This window comes from Ammospiza nelsoni, chromosome 7, assembly GCF_027579445.1.
Source record: "Ammospiza nelsoni isolate bAmmNel1 chromosome 7, bAmmNel1.pri, whole genome shotgun sequence".
Taxonomy (NCBI): domain Eukaryota; kingdom Metazoa; phylum Chordata; class Aves; order Passeriformes; family Passerellidae; genus Ammospiza; species Ammospiza nelsoni.
The window spans coordinates 33,512,213-33,532,951 of record NC_080639.1 but is presented as its reverse complement, the minus strand read 5'-3'; the positions used below and the strand labels follow the sequence as shown (position 1 = coordinate 33,532,951).

Genomic DNA, 20,739 nt, shown 5'->3' with positions numbered 1-20,739 from the left:
TATTGTGCACTGGTGTGTATCCTGTGCTTTTTGTCCTATCTCTAAATAAGAAAATGTTGGTAAAATTAAATATCAGTATTGTGAGCTTGTATGTAAGAAGAAATTATGGAGGAAAACTCAAGGTCAGAGAATTACTGTACATATCCCTGGATTGTGTAACTATGTAAGAATTAAAGTAAGATAAAACCAGCATTTTTAGAAAGGTGATATCCAAATATGTTTCTATTTCTTCTCAGAGTGGGGACAGACAAAATTTTTCCCCTAAAATTTCAGTGTCATCCATTTCCATGCTGGAGAAAAATGGGTTTATATCAAAACCCAAGACCATAATATTTTCTCCAGTTTTTCTAGTCTCTCTCATTGTTACCTAGCTGCTGATCAGCTCTGTGGGATCTGCATCCAGCCCTGGGTGTGCTGATGGTAAAAGCCTTGCTTTTATTCCATATTCATTTCAACCCAGTGTCACCAGGGCCTGCACAGCCTGAATTAGGGCACAGCCATGGCAGCAAACTAAAAATTAGTCTTTTTTTTTTGTTGTTTGTTTTCACTTGGAGTTATTTTCAGATAACCTAAAAACTGCTGGTGACACAAGGGAAAAACTTGCAGGAAAATTTTAATGAAAACTTGGCAATTTTGAATGAAAACTGAGTATCACTGTAGCTTTCCTGTTATTTTCTTTCTAGTAATAGTAGAAAAATTCATTGTTTTCTTTTGTACTTGGGCAATCTCTTTATTACATCATTAAGTCAGTCCATTTAGACTCAATACTGGACATGTAAGTTGTTTTATGTCTCACTGCTGGGAGTAGCTAGGTAGCAGCAAATCCACTCAGATGTCCACTGGACTGCATGGAAAACCTGCCCAGAGCATTGTAAGGCTCACCTCTGCTTTGGTGTTTCACAGGAGTTAGGAATTATCTCTTGAGAAAATAGCTGCATTCTTTGATAAAATTTTGATGTGGGGGGGAAAGTGTGTGATATTTTTTAAACAAAGCCCTAAATTATGAATCTTAAAATCATCTGTTGCCATGATTGTTCACAGATGGGAGCATTCCTACCTTGGCAATAGGAAGCATGTACCTTCCTGTTAAATGTAGATCTTTTGAATCCTCCCCATGTGTGTCCATCTGAATTCTCCCTCTCTCTGGGCTGTCCCATCTGTGGTGCAGGCCAAGGACAAACCATCAGCCCTGCTGAATCAGAGCAGTGGTTGCTTTTTGTTGACCCACTGGGTCAAACCCAGAGCTCTTCCCAGGTCTGTGTTCCTCACTTGCCTATGCAACTGAGGACAAAGTTGTTGTTATTGTAAGAAGGCATCCTGTAGTTTTCTTTCCTTGCATAGTCTTTTAAAAATGTTTTTAGTAACTTCACAAGTTAAAGTGTTTGATTTCTTTAGTCTCTCCTATTAAGACTCTGAACTGAAAATCTTTTGAGATTAATGGAAATGCTTCTTCTGACTTTGATGAGATAACCAGATATAGTACATGTATTAATACATTTAACTAGGAAAATCTTGTTTCATAAAAGATGATCTGTGGTAACAAAGTGATAATTGAATACATGCTATGTAAGTAGCTCTTTGACTGGGTTTCCTTTATTTGGTTCTGTCTTTGCAAAATCTTTTGGGCTCTTCTGAATGAAATGTGCTTTCTGAGCAGAGACTTGTGGTTTTAATGTTCTTTTCTTTTCTTTTCCCAGATGGGGCTAGGAAAAACCATTCAAGCAATTGCCATTTCATATTACTATAAACATGAATGGCCTCTCCTAATTGTAGTGCCTTCCTCTCTGAGATACCCTTGGGTGGATGAGATGGAGAAGTGGATTCCAGAGCTCTCTCCAGATGACATTAGCATCATTCAGAACAAAACTGATATTGGGTGAGTAGTTTGTTGTTCTTCTCTAGAAAGGCTTGCTCACCACCCCCTGCTCAAGCAGAGCTACCCCCTGGGCTATCAGAAACACCCCCTGGGCTATCAGAAACACCCCCTGGGCTATCAGCCACTCCTCCCAGTTTTCTGTTCTTGTGTTATAGTAGTTACTCGTTTTCTTTGAAGTTGAGGCATCTGCTTTTTGCAAAGTAGCAAATGCTTGTCTGCTGAAAATTAGATTACTTCAGTGTGTCTCAAATTGAACATACACAGTTATTTCTCAATTCTGATGAATTCATTAGCTTCTGTAAAACATTTTTGGAGAACTTCTGGTGTACATTACAAAATAAGGAAGTAATTACTGTTAGAATTCCATTTAGCACTCTGAGGAAATTTGTAAGTTCAAGTAAGTAATCCCTAAATAACTGAAAAGGTCATCGTGCCCTACGCTTTCTATCTTTAGATTTAACAGCATGAATTCATCAGAGAGGCTGTGGCTTGGCTGTTATTAGGATAACTCTCCTACTACCCTGAATTGCAAGGGTGGTTTTTGTCTGCTTTACTGTAAATGACTTGGTTGACTTTATGCTAATGTTTAGATGTTGTTCTAAAATTTTGGTGTGAGGGAGACTGATCTTCATCTTTTCTGGGAATATCAGAGAGTGACTTGACTGCCAAGATGTGCTGCTTGCAACCTTCCTGGTAACCCCAGAAATCCAACTGAAAATGCATTTTGAAAGCTTCATCAAAGGGTAATTCCTACTGATAGTCAAAATTGAAATTCATCATAGGAATTTGGAAACTAAAATTAGCTTTCTTTTTAAAGGTATTTGTCTGAAAGGCACTCAGTGCTTATAGTGCTGGCATAAAGGGGACATGTGGACTAGGCAAAATGATGAGACAGTTAAATGGCAGATGAAATTCTATTCCTTTTAAGATTTTTTAAAAGGACTACTCCTAGACCTTAACTATTATTACTTATATTCAAAAAGAAGAAAAGATGAAAACTTGGGTTTCTGCTCATTTAACTCCCAGGAGGTTTCCTAGCTATAAGTGAGGTTGCTGTTGAACTAATTAATATTTTAACATTAGAAAGTGTTTCATGCATTTGTAAGAAAATGCAAAAACACAGCTGCCAAATTTGGTTTAGCATTTTGTTAAATTCTGCTTCCATATGTTAAACTTTGATTTCTCTCAGTTTAATACTTTGCTTTTCTTCAAAACTTCCAAGTTTACTGCTTGAGTGTTAACTTCTTGATTAAAACAGGTTAAAATAAACTTAGGCATCAGTTTGTAATTTCTGGCCAAATTTGAAAATGGAAGTTTCTTGCATAATTTGGTTCCACTAAAATAAATAAGTTTATTTGTAATTTTTTTAATGTCCCCTTCAGAAAGAGTAAGGCAGTTTTGTGCTTTCCTGGTTGCTCCATTTATCTGTACAGTGACAGCCAGAGTCTGCAGTGCCCACAGTGCCAGTGCTCAAACCACTGCCCTTCCATATCCAGGAGCAGGAATGTGTAGCTGCATTTACTTTCTTCCTCTTAAATCCTCAAGGAAACTTCAGCTTGTTTGGTTTCTTGATCTCTTGTACTGCAGACCAAACAGAAATGATGCCAGCAGGGCAGTGGTGTCTGACAGATGGGTGGACCAGCTCTGACCCCATCCTGGTGATTGTGTGTCTAACAGCTTTGAGTTCCTGTGCTGCACCTGAAGGGCCACAGTGCTCTCTAGTGATTTTAATATCAGTTCATGCCTTGGACCTGTATACATCTTGAAATTTGTTACAAAAAATTCATTTTCAATTAAATACTATTTTTTCATCCTGTGTTATGTTGACTCTCTGCTTCCAGATGTTTTTGTTTTCCTCTTGTTCTATTTGAGCAAAAAAGCTGGGTAGCAGCTCTGACAGGAATGGTTTTTCCAGGTGCTGAGGTTCAGCCCAGTCTGTGCTTTCACAGTGCCCAAATACTCAGGGACAGTCTGATGAACCCTCTCAGGCTGCTGCTGAGGGGACTCTCTGTACCCAGAGCAGTAGAAAGCTTGCACAGAGACATTATTACTTCATCTGTTTGGGTGCTAATTAAGGTCTTGGCTTGTGTGTAACTTTTTGTCCACAAAGTGGATTTTTACAATGGGATGCCCCTGGAAAAGAGGACAGGGTGAAGCAATGCATCCAGATAAATGAAATTCCTTTGAAATGCAATGTGTGTCCTCTGAAAATGGTTATGAAATGTGTGTGGTTGAGAAGTGTGAGATGTTTTAAACACCAAAAGCTGTTGTTGTTAGCCTGACAGCCCACATGTCAATCAATCCAAAAGGAGACACACATCCCTTCTGAGATTAGTTTTTTATAATCTCTCTGCTATATGAATTGTCCTACAATAAAAATTTACGAAAAAAGCTTGTGGCTTTTCTCTTCCAGGGGAATATCAACGAGCAAAGTAACAATCCTGGGGTATGGGCTATTAACATCTGATGCACAGACCTTGGTGGACACTTTGTACAGGCAGAAGTTTAAGGTGGTTGTGATTGATGAGTCACACTACATGAAATCCAGAAATGCCACCCGTAGCAAGATTTTACTGCCAATTGTTCAGAAAGCTCTCAGAGCTGTTCTCCTTACTGGAACTCCTGCTCTAGGAAGACCTGAAGAGGTATTTGACATGTTGTGTTTTATTTGGTTTGGGTTTGGTTTTGTTTGGTTTTTTTTCAATGATAGTATCAGTAATAAATGTTCAGTTTTGTAGTTTCCTTGAATATATTCAATTACAGGCATTAGGACATCAAAAGTTGCACTGGCTGCATCAGGAAGGACAAGTATAAGAAACCTAAGCAATTTTGTTTGAGTTGATTTACAAACTTGTTTCAAGCTTGGGCACTGGTGAATTGAGACAGTGTTTCTTGTAAGAAATTAATCTTTCATGTAACAGACTGATAGTTGGATGAAAACTAAAAAATAAAGAGCCTGAGCAGAGAACTGCTTGTTTCTCCTGGGTAGGGGAGTCTTTGGTGTGCAAGATTTTGTAATAAATCTTCTACTTCATCATCTGATAAAGAAAGCCCTTAGTGTCACTGGTCTGTTGGATATTCCTAATGTTCACTTCAATGGAAAAAAATACAGGCTGTGCTTGTTGCACATCCAGAATGACAAATTTTCCTTTGAAGGAAGTTCAGCTTATGGAACTGGGGAGGAGCAGAGAGGTAACAAAAACCCTCTTGGGTTTTATACTGAACCCAAGACAGCTGCCTTTATTTCTCAAATGTAAGGGAAAAATGGGTATATAAGTATATAAATAAATATAAGAGCTGATTTGAATTCAGGGAGCTTAAAAGAGTTATATAAATAATATTTTATACTTCAGAATTCCTTACTGTGTAAATAGAACTTATGCCAAGACACTTTATGAATTTAATTTGTTCAAAGAGTTTATAACTTGAGGTAGATATTTGTGGTATGGAAAAGGCCTTGGTATATCATGAGTACTTACCTAAAAATTTAATATGAATATTTATGTTTGTGGGTGTGGATAATTACTAAAATTTCCTGTGCAATGACATTGCAACCAGCCCTGGATGAAGAACTGAAGTTAGAAAGTGTTCTGCCTTTATATAGTACATGGATACTGAGACCAGTATCATTGTTAAAGGTCTTTAAAGGAAATTCCATGCAACCTGTCCTTGACCACAGCAATGGGATCAAAATTCATGACCAAATGGAAAACAACTTGAGATATTTTTTAGTGATACTGATGTTCTTCACTGGCTTACAAGGCAGAGTATAAAAAGCATTAGATGTCTTTAATCAGTTTTGTGTCACAAGCAGAATCTTTGTATAAAGTCTTTAAATGTATAGAAAATTATCTCAGAAGCCAGGGAGCTTTGACAGTGTAACAGCTTGTAAAGCAGGATTCCTCCTGCTTAAGGTCATCTAAACTGGTATTTGCCTCCTGCTATTCAGCAGGAAAAAAAAAAAAAAAAGGTGGAATTTCTGGTCTGCATTGATATTGCCCATTTTTTTGAAGTAAAACTTAAGAATTGAGTAGGTTTTTCATGTATTTTAGGAAGCAGCCACTCATGCAATACCTGCACTGAAGCTTTGCAGAAGCCCATGTACCTGGCAAATGATAAAAACTGTATTTAAGGGATAACTTCATCTCATCCATGTTTTCTTGTTGAATGGGAATCTTTTCCAGGCTGTCAGTGCTGTTACAGTGCTCTGAGTGCTCTGTTCTTTCAGGGCTTCCCACAACTGTCCTCTGAAGCCTCCTGTATCCTGTGGAACTTCTTTTGCATGCAGGCCAAGCTGTGTGGGTTTTGTGCAAATATTAAATGTAAACTTAGCACAAGAACCATGTATTGATTATTTCTGATTAGTCTTCCATTCACAGGCAATTTTAAATTTTTCACTGTTGCTGTTTTATTTTTTATACAGCTCTTCATGCAGATTGAGGCACTGTTTCCAAGAAGGTTTGGAACCTGGAATGAATATGCTAAAAAATACTGTGATGCTCGTGTCAGGTATTACTGCCCTTGCTTATTTACATTCTTATTTACATTTACATAAGCATCTTTGATTTTTCTTGCCAAGTGAGAGAATCAGTAGGTAGCACCTCTACTGCTCTATCACACTATCTTGCTTTGAAACCCAGGATCAGCAACCATCTCCTCCATCAAAAAGCATTGGGAAAAGGATGACACTGATTAAATAAATTAATTAATGCTGTTAAAGTTTGAGATAAAGTTGAAGCATTCTGTGAAGTAAAATTATTTATATACTTACTGTTGTTAGTATGAGCTGTGGAGGTTTTACCTTCAGAACTGGAGTTTTTGACTCTCAGTCATAAACTCATGGTCATGTAATAATTTATATCTTTCTTTATTATGGGATCCAGGTTTTTTGTGACCTCACCACATTTGGGTGGGAAAAAAGGTCCAGTACTTGTCTCTATATTTCACAGGCTGACTGTCTCAGCTAAAAATTTCATATCTACAACTTTGCATGTATCCAGAATAACAGATTTTTGTCAGCTAAATTGGCTAGCATTTAGATTTAATTTTTACAATAATAATTACATGGTTTCATTTTCATAAAACTTGTTTTCCTCCCTCCATCATATGCACTTTATCAGTATTTAACTTCAAATAACATGGAAGATCACTGTCTAATTTTCAGACGGAGAAATGCTATTTTTTCCACAGTGTTTTGACTGAATGCATCTGTAATTTTCACACCACAAGTGTGCGTGGGTACAGCATGGTTAGCTACTCAATCATAGATGATTATCTTATTTTTGGAATACCATAAATGTAATAAAAATCGAGTTCAGGCTTTGGCAAGCTTTCAGTGAGTAACTTTTTCTTCATGACTTGGCCTGAACAAAACATCCTGTGGTAATAAACTTGATAGGATTATTTTATGCAGCACTTCCTGTGAAAATTTGGGTGGTTTTTCCTTAGGTATCCATAGACACCTGTTTTAAAGATGAACTCCAAACTATTTCTGTGAGGTTTAGCATGCCATTTCTGTCTTATCCCTGATGCTGAGGGTGGAGGAAGGAAACCTTTATAAGGACAGATATATAAATAGACCAAGGAAGGGATATGAGCAAAAGATGTTGCTGTCTCCATCTGTGCCATTCCCACTTCACCAGTGCAGAAGTGACTCCCTCAGCCCCTTTCCCAAATGATTCTATTCAGCTAATTAGAACACTGTTGATAAAGTTAATAAGGCTTGAAAATCTCTAAATTATTGTGGGGGGGTTTGTGGCTGTTTGTTTGTCTTTTTATTAAAATTACATGCTTTTAACACACACTTCTAGCTCTGGAAAATGCTACCTGGGCTTTTGTCCAAATCTGTCATGTTCATTATTTTATTGTCTCCTGGTGATGCTGACAGAGAAAAGCTGTTGTTCCTGCTGCAACACTTCCTAAACAACAAAGCAAAGAAAGAATAAGGAAGATTGAGTTAATAAATTTGTTCTCTTTTCAGCCTTTAGCTTCCTAATGTTAGACCTTCTTCCTCTATTTAACTTTTAAAGATGATAGCTTAAGCTTTAAATCCTGTCTCTGACAGTAACTAAGAAGGAATTCTTAGGGAGGGTAAAAAAGGAATATTAATGGTGATATTTGCAGTTTTCATGATGGCTTTCCTGTCTGTAATATAATAAAGATTATTCTCATGGTGGTGTATTCTTCTCATTAGTCCATTGAAACAGGAGTTCCAAAATTAAACCTGAACCTTCTGTTTCCTGTGGACAGTGAAATATGGGAAGGTGGGAACAGACAGAGGATTGTGGGCAGGTGATGGGCAGTGACTCCTGCAGGCAGTGGTGGCTGCTGAGAAGTTGAAGCACACTTTAATATCCAATGGTGTGCTTTAAAATTGATTATGTACTGAAGATTTCTATTGAATTTGGAAGATCTCATGTTTACACTCTGTATTGATTTATCATTTCCAGATTTTTTGGTAAAAGAAGGCAATGGGATTGTAGAGGAGCTTCAAATTTAGAGGAACTACATCAACTTTTAAGTGAAATAATGATCAGAAGACTGAAGAATGATGTCCTAACTCAGCTGCCCCCCAAAGTCAGGCAACGTATTCCATTTGACCTCCCACAATCTGCAGCAAAGGTAAAATTTCCACTTTTGTTAAAAATAAATTTTTAATAAATGGAAATATCTGTGTATGGATATGTATTTCTATGTATGCATGTGTACTATATGTAGTTATAAGGATTGTGTGAGTATAAAGCAGAGTATCTCTGTTACTGTTTTTAAAAATATAACACAAAGAACACTAATACTGATAATCTGATAATTAAAAATATATAATTGATAATTATAAATATATCATTTGATAAAATGATTTTTTTTTTCTAATTCTAGTACAATCTTCTTTTCTATCTTCTTTTCCCATAGATTTTGAATCCCACATATACTTTTAACCAATTTTGGTAGAGTTCTCCAAAATTCCTAAACATTTCACACTTAAAACATGCCTGTACTCTGTGTCTAACCACTGGTCTCTCCTGCCAATTAGAGTCTGAATGCCACTTTTGCAGAGTGGGAGAAGTTGATGAGAGGTCTGAGATCAGATGCCACTGAAAGCCACTTTTCTGAAGTCATGAGTCTGATCACACGCATGTATAAGGAAACAGCCATTGCCAAGGTGAGCTGCAAGTCTTTCCTTAATATCCCTAAATTATCCAGTGTGTGTTTTTAACCTCATAAAATTGGTTTTATTGGCCAGAATACGAGATGAGGTTATTTGGTTTGTTTTATAATCATGACATGGAGAAACACTCTCTTTTTCCCTGTATGGAATAAGAATGGAATAGGCAGAACCCCATTACAATGAAAAAAGAAATCTGAAGACCAGTGCAATGTGTATTGCATTAACTGTTGATCACTGATAAATTTTGTTATTAACTGTCATCATTGCTGTAATGGCTTTTGCAAAAGATACTGCAAATTACATTTGACACAAAAGAATTCTATGAATGCTTAAAGAGAGCAATATTTTATGATTATGGTATCGTGAACATATCAAATTTATTCTTTCAGTTTTGATATATGGCTTTGTGTGTGTGGATACAGAAGTTCTGATTAAATATTATCTTGTCTGTTTGAAATATGTTTGTTTTTCTCAAATACGGATTAAAACATCAGATAATGATGTCTGAATTAAAAGGGGGTTTATCTACATCTTAATGTGGAAGAAGTGCCATGTAATTATATGATCTTTTGAGGATAAATGTGTGTTTTTTCGCTCTATGAAGGAGTAAGTTAGGTTTCTCAAAGACATCAAGTTGTGATATTTTTTTAAAACAAAATTAATCTGAATTATTTGATTCTTAGCAATGTCAGTGTTTGATAAAGTGTTACATAGATAACAAAAGATATGGAAATTTACCTTTTCATGTTACAAGGAATTGAAAGACATGAAAATAAAAAATGTCTTTTTGAACTTTTTGTGTGTCTCACTAATGAAAACACTCACTGCAGGCAGGAGCAGTCAAGGACTACATCAAAATGATGCTTGACAATGACAAACTGAAGTTCCTCGTCTTTGCCCATCACCTGAGCATGCTGCAAGCCTGCACAGAGGCAGTGATAGAGAGCAAGGTAAAGCCTGCACAAATGTGCACACAAATTCACCTGCACTTACACAAATGGCTGGGTTTGAACTCAGCAGAACTGCACACGAGTACAGCAGTGGAAGGACTTTATGTACAGATCAGTGCCACTGGATTAAAAGGGATCATGTGGTTCTGAAGAACTGCTTTGTGTTCCAGGATTATGTAAACACATTTGTATCTGGTATTATTATTATTACTACTATTAAATCAATGCTGTAGGCAATTGTTTTCCAGATTTTTCAGTTTGCTTCTGTCTATTTTTGAGGGGTATTAACTGCACACTATCATCTCACCTGAATGTTTAATTCAAAACAGTTAAAATGCTTGCAAACAGCTTTCACTTTATTTTGATCATGGACTCTTAACTATTGCTTGGGAATGGTGGCTAACTTTGTTATTTTGTATTTTTATTCTTTTTAACTGTTTGGAATTTTTAAAAAATGGTGTCAGGGTAAGTCTGTGAAATATTCCATTTTAAGATCCCATGTTCATTCTGTCTTCTGCTTTTGGAAACAGGGAATACAAAGTCTACACTTCTATATAGAGAGAGTTAATTTTAAGTTGAAGGGCCAAAGAGTGCCGGTGTATCCCAATCCCCATAGCAGGAATAGAACAGTCCTTTTCCTGTTTTTACTGGGGGACAGGGAGGGATTGGCTCTGAAAACAGGCACTGAGGATGTCATTTAGTGTCTGTTCTGATGTCACAGGCTCGCTACATCCGCATTGATGGGAGTGTTCCCTCTGCAGAGAGGATTCACCTCGTCAATCAGTTCCAGAAGGACCCCGAGACCCGCGTTGCTATTTTGAGTATTCAGGCAGCTGGTCAGGTAGGGCAGAGCAGAAAAAATGAGAACTTAAACACTTGAAGAATATAGCTACTGAAATCATTGGTAATGAAGTGGTTTACTGAAGGCAGTTTGTGCAGTTTGCCCTTTGTAGACCCTGTGTTCATTTCTTTGCACTGATCATGTTAACTGTTCTAAGCCTCTATTGAATTTGTTTGAGCTAAATGATGATAAGCAGCAGTATCTCATTCTTGAATAATTAGAAAAACTCCATTTCTCTAAAAGCACTAGATTAACAAGAAATAGATGTTATTCCATAATGAAAAGCAATGTGCAGTCTTTGCACAATGTTGAAATATTTTTTGAATCTGAGGCACAAGGAGGAATCAGTAAAATAAACCCATCTTCTCTTGAGGACCACCTCTTATTTCCATACAAAGATGTCCTGTACAACCTGTAGCTTGTTAAAGCTAAAGATAATCAGCTTTTGTGTGTGGTATCTTTTTTTTAAAGAGTGCATCTACTTATTCTGCTTAGGGTTTAACATTCACTGCTGCCACTCACGTTGTGTTTGCTGAATTGTACTGGGATCCAGGCCACATTAAGCAAGCAGAAGACAGAGCACACCGCATTGGGCAGTGCAGCTCAGTGAACATTCACTTCCTGATTGCCAAGGGAACCATGGACACCTTCATGTGGGCCATGCTCAACCGCAAGGTGCGTGTGCTTGGAAAACAATCTGAGATATTTTTTAGTGACACTGGTGTTCTTCAGTGGCTTACAAGGCAGAGTATAAAAAGCATGAAATGTCTCTAATCAGTTTTGTGTCATAAGCAGAATCTTTGTATGAAGTACACAGTGCTGTGGGGCTGAGGAGGCAGAGCTTGCTGGGCTGGGGCTGCACTCCAGTGCCACAACAGTCTTGTTTGTCTGGAACACTCTCTGAGACAGTGATATACCCACACTTGCTGATCATCAAAGTGTCTGTATTTGTTCTGATTTAGTCTTTTCTAGCTTTTTGCTCTTCATTCAGGATGCAAAGATAATGAGTGTTTGTCAAGGGGAATGGGAGGGATCCTATCCACAGGAGATGGTTGTTTTATCTTCCAGCTCTTCATTGCTGTTGTTTCTCAGTCTACAATTTTCAGGCATTCAGGCATTCTGCTCACTCATAACAGCTAGAATTTGTTGTGAGTTGTTTTATTTTAATGGAATGAATGTTATGCCTAAACTAAGCTTCCTTTCTGAGACGAAAAGGCATTCTCAGATAATTCTTTTTCAGTAGATCCAAGATTACACTAATCTTTTCTTTGGTTGCCATTTTCCACAAGTATCACCCAATTGTTGTTATGGTTTAGGTTGGAAAGGTCCTTAAAGCTCATCCTGCCTGGTGCATTATGAATCTCCTCCTCCTGAGTTGGGGCTCAGTAATTCAACATCAATTTACCTTACATGTTCTGTCACTAAATAATTCTGCCTGTATTTGGCTCCACATGCCAAGCAAAACATGTTAAGACTGTTAGAGGGTGTACAGAGTGTATATATTCTCTTTTATCTTCAATAAATACTTTTCTATAATAAAATAAATTTTGTGTACAGCTTCACTGGTTGCAGTGTGCTAAATACAGCAGTTACCATTATTGTGTTCCTGCAGGCCAAAGTCACAGGCAGCACCTTGAATGGCAAGAAAGAGAAAATGCAGGCTGAAGAAGGGGATAAGGACAAATGGGAGTTTTTGAGTTTTGCTGAAACCTGGACCCCAAATGAAAATCTAGAAGATCCCCAAAATGAACTTTTATTTACGCATGTAAGACTTGAAACTGTTTTTTCTGTTTCCTTTAATTTTAAAAAAATTGTAGCAGCCATTTGCTTTAGCTTTCTGTGCACTTCAGACATTACTAATGGAGAAACATCAAATAAATAGAAAAAAGTAATGTAAATTCATTTAAAAACTTAGGTGAAGTTGGGAAAAGTGCTCTATGGGGAATAAATGTCATCTACATCTTCTGATGGGTCCTTATGTTATGTTTAGGTGACTGAGCCACCCTCATGATCAGATAAGACCAAGTAATTTCTGTTCAAATCACATCTTTGCTAACTGTGCTGAATTAATTGGAATAATATTTAAAACAGTGTAATGAAAATCTTCATAAAAAGCACACAGCTTATCAGTTCTGTGTATCTGTTGTCTGGTAGTGCCATTTCAGAATTTCCAGGAGAATACTGAAAATACATTTCTGGAATCAGAAGAGGAATGTTGAATTGCTTTTTCTGCTCACTGTTTGTTCTTGAAGTTATCTTTTGTTAAAGATATCTTTTGTTTAGCAGTTTCTGATGCAGTCACAAGTGGGGTTTAGAGGTCTTTTCCAACCTAAATGATTCTGTGATTCCTATTCCTTTCCTCTCCCCAGTTTGAGAAGGACAGACAGCACGACATCCGTTCCTTCTTTTCCCCCAAATCCTCCACGGAGAAGAAACGCAAAAGATTTTCTGGTGATGAGTTGTTATACAATGATTCAGAATCTTCTGCAGGCACAAAAGAAGAGGGTGCAGAGAAGAGCAATGAAAACCTGGATTCCACAAGGATAAGTGAGGTACAGGCAGTTTGTGATGAAGATACTTGTGAACATGAAGCCAAAAGAGCAAAGAGCATAAGTGGATCGACCCCAGTCAGCTCCAGTAATAAAAAGAAAACACCTCTGAATGGAAAAAAGCCTTCTTTGTTTCCAGAAGAAAACAGTGAACTCCGTCCTTGTGGCTTAAATACTTCAAGTGAAATTACAGATTTAAATGAAGTTTGGCACTGCAGTGCCTGCACTTACACTAACAATGCTCTGCTGCCTTACTGTGAGATGTGCCATTGCCCCCAGAGCAGGGATGGTGAGTAAGGGGTGCTGCAGAGGGAAAGGTGCAGTTTTCATTTCAGTGGTGATCAGGCTCAATAAATACAATTTTTTAAACCTATGACTACACAGACGTCCAGGAAAATATGATACTCCTTAATCTTGCTTCCCCCAAGGATCTTTCACATGAGTCTAGCTTGAAACAAGTGAAAAATACCCATAAAATGTTAACAGGTTATAAATTCCATAAGGAAGATTATATCCTTTGTTTTGTTTGCAGCAAATGCCCTCTCATCTTCCTTGAGGTTTATGGTTATTCTGAATACAATTAAACAGCAATACTTTTCTTCACCTTTCAAAACTAAGCAGTGGGGTGTTGGAGTTTTATTAACCTGAGCACTGTGTATTTGTCATGAGAGACATTATCCAGAAAACATGGCTTCTCTTTCTCCACCAGCTCACAGTAGATTTGTTTTACTGAATTTATTTAAGCTATCTGGAAAATTAATGAAGCATTTTTATACATAAATGCCAATATTTGTCATTTCAGTTGCAAAGCAATTGGTAAGGTTCTTTTTGCTTCCTTTTTTATTTGTTTAAATCTCTGGGCTTGTTCAAATAAGGACAACTTCTGAGTTTCACAGCTATAAATCAATGCCTTGGGAAACTACTTTGTGTGTTTATGGTATACAGTAACTGTATATAATATAGAGTTGCTAACTGCATTGTTTATTTCATATATATTAATCTGGGCACTCGGGATTACAAAAATTAAAAGCTTTGTTCCATGTGTTTGTTCTCCTACCATTAAAGCTAGCTCTAACTTCCTAAGTGGTTGCAGCATAATAATATTAGAGAATGCAGTGCCATTTCTTTGTATTTCAGAGATGAGTTCCTGTCTCAGGTGTGGTATTAGGTGCCTGCCAGGTAACACAAATCATTGCTTTGCTTCTTTGTCTTTAGGTGAGAGAAATGGTGAAGCTCCCAGGAGCCAGACTGAGGAAGAGGAGCCCAGGAGAGATGGAGAGAGAGCAGAGGGCAGTGCTGAAGGCAGAAGAGGAAATTTGGGGGAACTGGGGCCCCAGAAATCTCTTGAAATCAGAGAACAGGAAACTGTTGGCACTGAAAAGGAAGAAAGTGAAAAAGAATGTGGAGAAGGTAAAGTGGGTCTCTGAAAGAACAGTTCTATCCCATTGTGAAACTGGTTTAAATGCCTCTGGCATGAAAAATGTCTTTTAAACAAAAACTTGCACCTCTGAAACACTGAACTACAAACACCAGCATGGGACTTTCTCATTCTGGCCTGGGCCATTTGTTGAATTTGGATGCTGGATAAGCCCAGCCTTTCCACACAGTTCCTGGAGCAAACCAGAGCTGACTGACTTCAGGACTGACAAACCAGCAGCTGGCAGTGTGGATGCTTTTACTGCAACTCAGGACAGACAGGCAAACAGATGATGTGTCATCCAGGAGAAACAGAAAAATAAAATACACAAATACCTTCAGAGCTTGATGCTTGAGCTCTGCACCTTATGTTGTTATGGAATTAGATAAATATTAAATATTATTTTTAATGTCAGAGTAGAATTAATGAATAAAGATCTTTAATGCCAACATTTTTTCTGTTGTAGATAAATCAGACACATTCCAAGTATATGGTGGGCTTATGTTCTGTGCAAGCAGGAATACTGACAGAATCCACCTCTATACAAAGGTAAAACTGAAATATGCATGGGTATTGTTATTTAAAATTGCAAAGGAGAATGTTGCTCTATGAAATGTTTCTGTATGCTCTCCTTTGCTGTGTTTGCTGTAAAAGCATTAACATTTTTGTATTAACTGAAATGTTCAAAAATTAGGTAGTTTATCATTCTAGTTCTTTTTCTCAATGTAATTAAGCAATAATTCCTTAGATAAATAAATCCCAACAATTCTCTTGTTTTACAGAATTGGGCTAATATGTTAAATCATCTGGAATAGAAATTCCAGTGACAGCTGTTTAAAATTCCTTTTTTATTATTAGTGTCTTACCACAAAATAACTTGCGTAGAATAGCATTCAAAATTAAAATAAAAAATGACAGTAAATCCTGACACACTAAGTAAATGAAACATTGCCACCAATCTTCAGAAAGCTCAGCATTGGTGCTATGTGTAAGTTAGTAATTTCTTTAATAAAGCCTATTATTATTAATTAATTGGGTACAGAAACCAGCAGCTGGGAATCTTCCAGGTCATTATTCAAGAGGAGGTCAGGATTTGCCAATTTCTTCTTTCAAGTGATAGGAAAGTTCAGTGGGAAGATTTCTTCCAATTCACTGAGTGAATCAGTGTGTGCAGGTGCCACTGAAGCAGCACAGATAACTGAGGGCAAGCCTTTGAGATAAGACATTTCTGTGAGGCTGATGCAGCTGGGAAAAGTCAAAAAGAGTCTAAAAGTCCTCTTATATCTGAAAATGTTTTATATGTACTTAAAGTGTATGCTGCTGCCTAGCTTCACATGTTGTATTCAGACAAAGATGCATTTGGGGTGGGTTTTGGACAATTGTCTAGTTTGGGTTTTGCTGGGATTGGAGATTCATGGTGCCACATACTGCACAAAACCTGCTGAATGGTGAGACCCCAGGGAATTCTGCTTCTCCTGTCAAATGCTTGTGCATAAGTTCCTTGGCATCAGTAAGTTCCTTGGCTAGATGTACCCACTGGACAACTTATTCCTTTAAAAATTAAGTGGAGAACTTCTTCAGACATTAAAAAGAAGTATGATAAACAGTGTTCAAGAATTCTTATTTTAAATTTTAATGAAGTGACATTCTCCTATCTCTAATCATTCATTTCCCTTAGAATTCAGTCAAGAGGATTGTAATTTCTGTTTAATATAAGGCAGTTTGTGTGTCTGAACTATCTGCAAGGAAAAATCAGATCTATTAAAAGTTAAAATGTTCAGCCTTGTTACTTTTAGGTAGATTAATATGAATAATCTTCCTTGCATTTTTGCTGTTATGTCTGTGCCTTATTGTTAATTCTGGAAAAATTTGACCTTGAGGGACTAAATTTAGTAGGAAGGGAGGAGAATTCACTTGCAACAGATTACTTTTCTACATTGTGCTACATTGCATCTGTAAACAAAGCTGTTTGTTTGTCCAGGATGGTGAACCACTGCATCATAATTTCATTCCACTGGACATACAGCTGGATAACTGGGAAGATTTACCAGAGGCTTTCCAGCACAAAAAGAATCGTGCATTGGTAAGAACAAGTTCTACTGGCACAGCAACATAATATTTAATGCAGAAGAAGATTACTTGCTCTTACAAAAATAAATGCAGAATACTGCCAAGCCTTGGGATATAGGCACAGTTTCATCAAAGCAATCTTACAGATGTTGGTGTGAATATTAATTATGGAGTCTGTTACTCTGGCAAATTATTGTGCCTCCTGTTCACATTGCAGTAGAAGGAATTAACCAGGCATCATTTCATTTCTCATTTACAGGATTAGTTTCTAACTTTCATAAGTCAACAAAATAACTTCTTAAAGGTTCAGAATTAAATGGAGCACACTCTAAATAAGAATGTTCTAGATGTATCAGAGCTGCAGGCCTGAGCAGGCCTTCACTCTCACTGTCCCTTTGGTCTGCTAACAGTTTTCAAACAGTCAGGCACAGCTCCACAGAGACATTCAGTTAATTTAGGAATAAAGATCCCATTCATAATGGGGTTTGAGAAGGACACTGCAAACACAAGTACTCAAGTAAGAAAATCCAGATTTAAACTGGATGGGGAAATATTTTCTGCTTAACTTAAAATCTGATTTTTCAAACAGAAAACCATCATGTAGGAATAAAACTGATTCTTTCTGTAGGTTCTCCAGCAAGGTTGGAGTTTAAATTTGTAATGGGGATACCTGACAGATTGAACCAGCTGTTGTGTGAAGCAGCTACTGAAGGGTTCCACAGATGAGGGGTGTGAAGAGTTACTTGAAAGTACCATCTCTGCTTGTAGGAGCTGTTTCCAGCCAGGCTAGAATGCATTAATCTGTGGCAAAGCCTGTCCTGATGCTGACTGTCATGTTCTCTGCCAGATCCTGAGGTTTGTGAAAGAGTGGACTCATCTAACAGCAATGAAACAGAAGATTGTCAGAAAAAGTGGTCAAATATTCTGTAGTCCCATTCATGCTGCAGAGGAGCTGTCTAAAAAGCAGTCAGTGGGCAGCAGCACAAAGAGGTATGTGGGGCTTGGTTTTAATTCCTCCTACTAGTTACTGCAGAAAGTTTGATTAATTTAATGTGGCCTTCAGTGGAATGATGCTAAGTGTGAACTGGACATTCAGTGATTGCTTGTCACGGTGACAGACAGGCAGGCAGGCATGTTGCTGAATCTGCTGGAAGTGTCTCCTTCCCTGCCCAGCTCTGTGCCCCATTCAGCAGCTGCTCTGGCTCTGCTGCACTGCATGTTTCAGCATCTGGAATTTGCCAGGTGTTTTTAAAGGAAAAACCCCGACCTCAGGACCACAACAGAAAAGTAAGGTCAAAGCATCTTGTTTCTCCCCACCTGGAAGCAGACATAAATCATTAGTTGCCATCAGTGAGATGATGTTTTATTCATAATTCACAGCCAACTCAAACCCTTTCCAGTTTTTGTTTTTTCTTTAAGCAGTTCTGTTCTCTGTGGATGACATTTGTCAAAACTGTGGCTCTTTATATTGAGTGTCACTGAAAAGGGCTGGTGTTTGATCCTTGTTAAAACCTAAATGTACCTTTGATTCCCTTTCTTTTTTTTCATGTGGTCTTCCTTGACAGACATTTGTAGCTTCATTGTTGTCATTGCTCTGCAGAGAACATGTCAGGCAAACCATCTAAAACCTTCTCATTCTCTTCAATCCCTACTGTTAAATTCCTCAGGGTGACTCTATTTTGGTGGTAGGTAAGAATGTAATAAATAAATAGTTTGTAATTCCAGTAGTATCAGAAGCAGAGGGTAATAAGTGTTTAACCTCTTGCCTGATTGTGTCCTTCCATGAAGTATAGGAAGAATCTGTGAATGGTGTTAGAAAACCTACCAGGACCTACAGCAGCCTTGTAGGGTGGGGTGTAGGGTTTGGCAGATGTTCAGTTGTCTGAATAGTGGTTTCTGTGAAGCAATTTTAAGTTTTTAACTAAGAGCAGTTGTGTTTTACAGGGTTTCACAGGAAGATAAAGCAGGGAGATCAAACTTAACTAATGGAGCAAGGAGTCCTCCAGAGCTTATCCAGTGTCACTGAGACATCACCTAACTGAAACAAAATGCCTTTCAGGTTTCACTGGCAGGCAAACTGCAGTCATTTTTTAATTGTTATACACAAACCAAGTTACCTATTCACTGGTTAGAATTCACTTTTAGAAAAAGGTATTTAATATGGAAGTATATAAAGCACGTTTTGCCAAACTTTCTTCATTTCTCATCCAGAAAATGAGGAATGTGTGAAGAGAATGTGCTGTACCAATGTTGCTGCAGCCCAGAGTGCTGTTCCTCGGGGGAGGTTGCTCCCTGTGCTGACAGGATTTGTCACTCTCTCAGGTATGTGACCAGGGAGGATGTGGCAGCAGCCTCGCTCTCCAAGGCCAGCAGCAGTGGGGGCAGCGTTCGCCTCATCTCCAAAGAAATGGGGGCTTCTCTGGACAAAGGTGCTGCTCCTAAACCACCCACAAAGTAGGTTTATTAATGCAATAGCATAATTAAGTTATTTTGCCACGTCTTTTTTTAATGGTAGTAAAATTATTTGCTATGACTGTCTGCTTTGCTGAAGTACAGTAGTTAGATAAGAAACTTGCTGTAGTGCTAATGAGCTCTGTTTTATTCTTCTAACAATTTAGATTTCATCTGTTGTCTGCTGACAGAGCTGCTAATTAACTGAGTCTGACTAACATAAAACAAGAGAATAGTTATGTGATTCAGTTAGAGAAAAGAATGTTAGCTCAGCTCTCCTGTGAGGTCAACATCAAATTGAGGACACCGAATTTGCTCCTATTTTGCCTCAGAATTTTAAAAAAATGGGAACAAAGAAGTGAAAATTCTAAGGAATTGCCCTTTTAAAAAGACTTTATTAAACAAGCACTGTGTATTCTACTTTAAGTAGGAGATTCATAGCCAGCCATGGAGATTGTAAAGAGAAACCTGGATGTGTATGTGTACATGCCTGATAGAAATCACCATGTCTTTATAAATACAGCATTATTTCAGCTAATAATTGAGTGTAGTAAGATGTGCAGAAGAAAAATTGCCTTGTTATATTGCCAAATTTTGTTTAAATAGAAATGTAAACCAAGTAAAGGATTTGCACTGTGCAGGTATCAATCTGAGCAAGGTGTTATTTCAGCTAAAATGATTTTTCAGAACATAAAAGATACCTAATTGAAATACAAAGTGCATAAACCCCCCCCATGAACTCGCTGCTGAATACATCACTTTTCCAGAGCTGTACTTTGTTCTCTGCCATCAGATTGCTTCCAGAACCTGGGAATGCTCCCTCAGCCCTCCCTGCAGGGCAGACTGATGCTGGAGGCCCCTCCCTGTCCCGAGGGTATCTGCAGGCCCTGGACGAGCAGGGGACCCCGCTGTGCCTGAGCTGCCAGCAGCCGACAGCCGAGCCCCCTGGCGGCTGCCCGGCCTGGGACACGCGCTTCTGCTGCCACGGCTGCCAGGAGGATTTCTGCATCCGCTCCAGCCAGGCCTACCTGCGCTCCAGGGTGTTCCTCATCGAGCACGGCGTGTGCCAGGCCTGCCACAACAACGCCCAGGAGCTTTTCCTCAGCGTCAGGGATGCACCCAGGAGCCAGAGGAAGCAGCTTCTGGAGAGCTCTTGGATGTCTCACCTTCCCCTTGGGCAGGTGATGGTTCTGGGGTTTCAGCTGGTCTGGGTATAGAGTTCAGAGACAGCCAAAAATGTTCTTACGGATTTAAGATAGAAAGGTAACTTAGCACCAACAACAGAACAAGAAAATCAAGTCCTTAAAAACAATTAAATTAACTAAATCCTGTTGTCTTCTACCATCTCTAAAAGGCATCAGAGCTCTGGTTCTGTAGGGAGGTGCATGTACAGCCAGGGCTGGCTGAAAGCATGCCAACT

The 20,739-nt window shown here is 38.2% G+C and overlaps 1 protein-coding gene across 1 annotated transcript in view; it reads left to right on the top strand.

Moving 5' to 3' along the window:
• The window catches only part of ZRANB3 (zinc finger RANBP2-type containing 3), a 39,848-nt gene that overhangs the window by 17,979 nt on the left and 1,130 nt on the right, over positions 1 to 20,739 (top strand). Inside the window, exons 4-19 of the mRNA XM_059475529.1 lie at positions 1,698 to 1,876; positions 4,290 to 4,521; positions 6,300 to 6,385; positions 8,326 to 8,497; positions 8,907 to 9,035; positions 9,872 to 9,991; positions 10,713 to 10,832; positions 11,328 to 11,507; positions 12,445 to 12,597; positions 13,202 to 13,670; positions 14,597 to 14,791; positions 15,265 to 15,347; positions 16,780 to 16,881; positions 17,716 to 17,858; positions 19,191 to 19,322; positions 20,113 to 20,500. Of these exons, the coding sequence (XP_059331512.1) occupies positions 1,698 to 1,876; positions 4,290 to 4,521; positions 6,300 to 6,385; positions 8,326 to 8,497; positions 8,907 to 9,035; positions 9,872 to 9,991; positions 10,713 to 10,832; positions 11,328 to 11,507; positions 12,445 to 12,597; positions 13,202 to 13,670; positions 14,597 to 14,791; positions 15,265 to 15,347; positions 16,780 to 16,881; positions 17,716 to 17,858; positions 19,191 to 19,322; positions 20,113 to 20,500 (2,883 nt within the window). The remainder of the gene's footprint in view (positions 1 to 1,697; positions 1,877 to 4,289; positions 4,522 to 6,299; positions 6,386 to 8,325; positions 8,498 to 8,906; positions 9,036 to 9,871; positions 9,992 to 10,712; positions 10,833 to 11,327; positions 11,508 to 12,444; positions 12,598 to 13,201; positions 13,671 to 14,596; positions 14,792 to 15,264; positions 15,348 to 16,779; positions 16,882 to 17,715; positions 17,859 to 19,190; positions 19,323 to 20,112; positions 20,501 to 20,739) is intronic.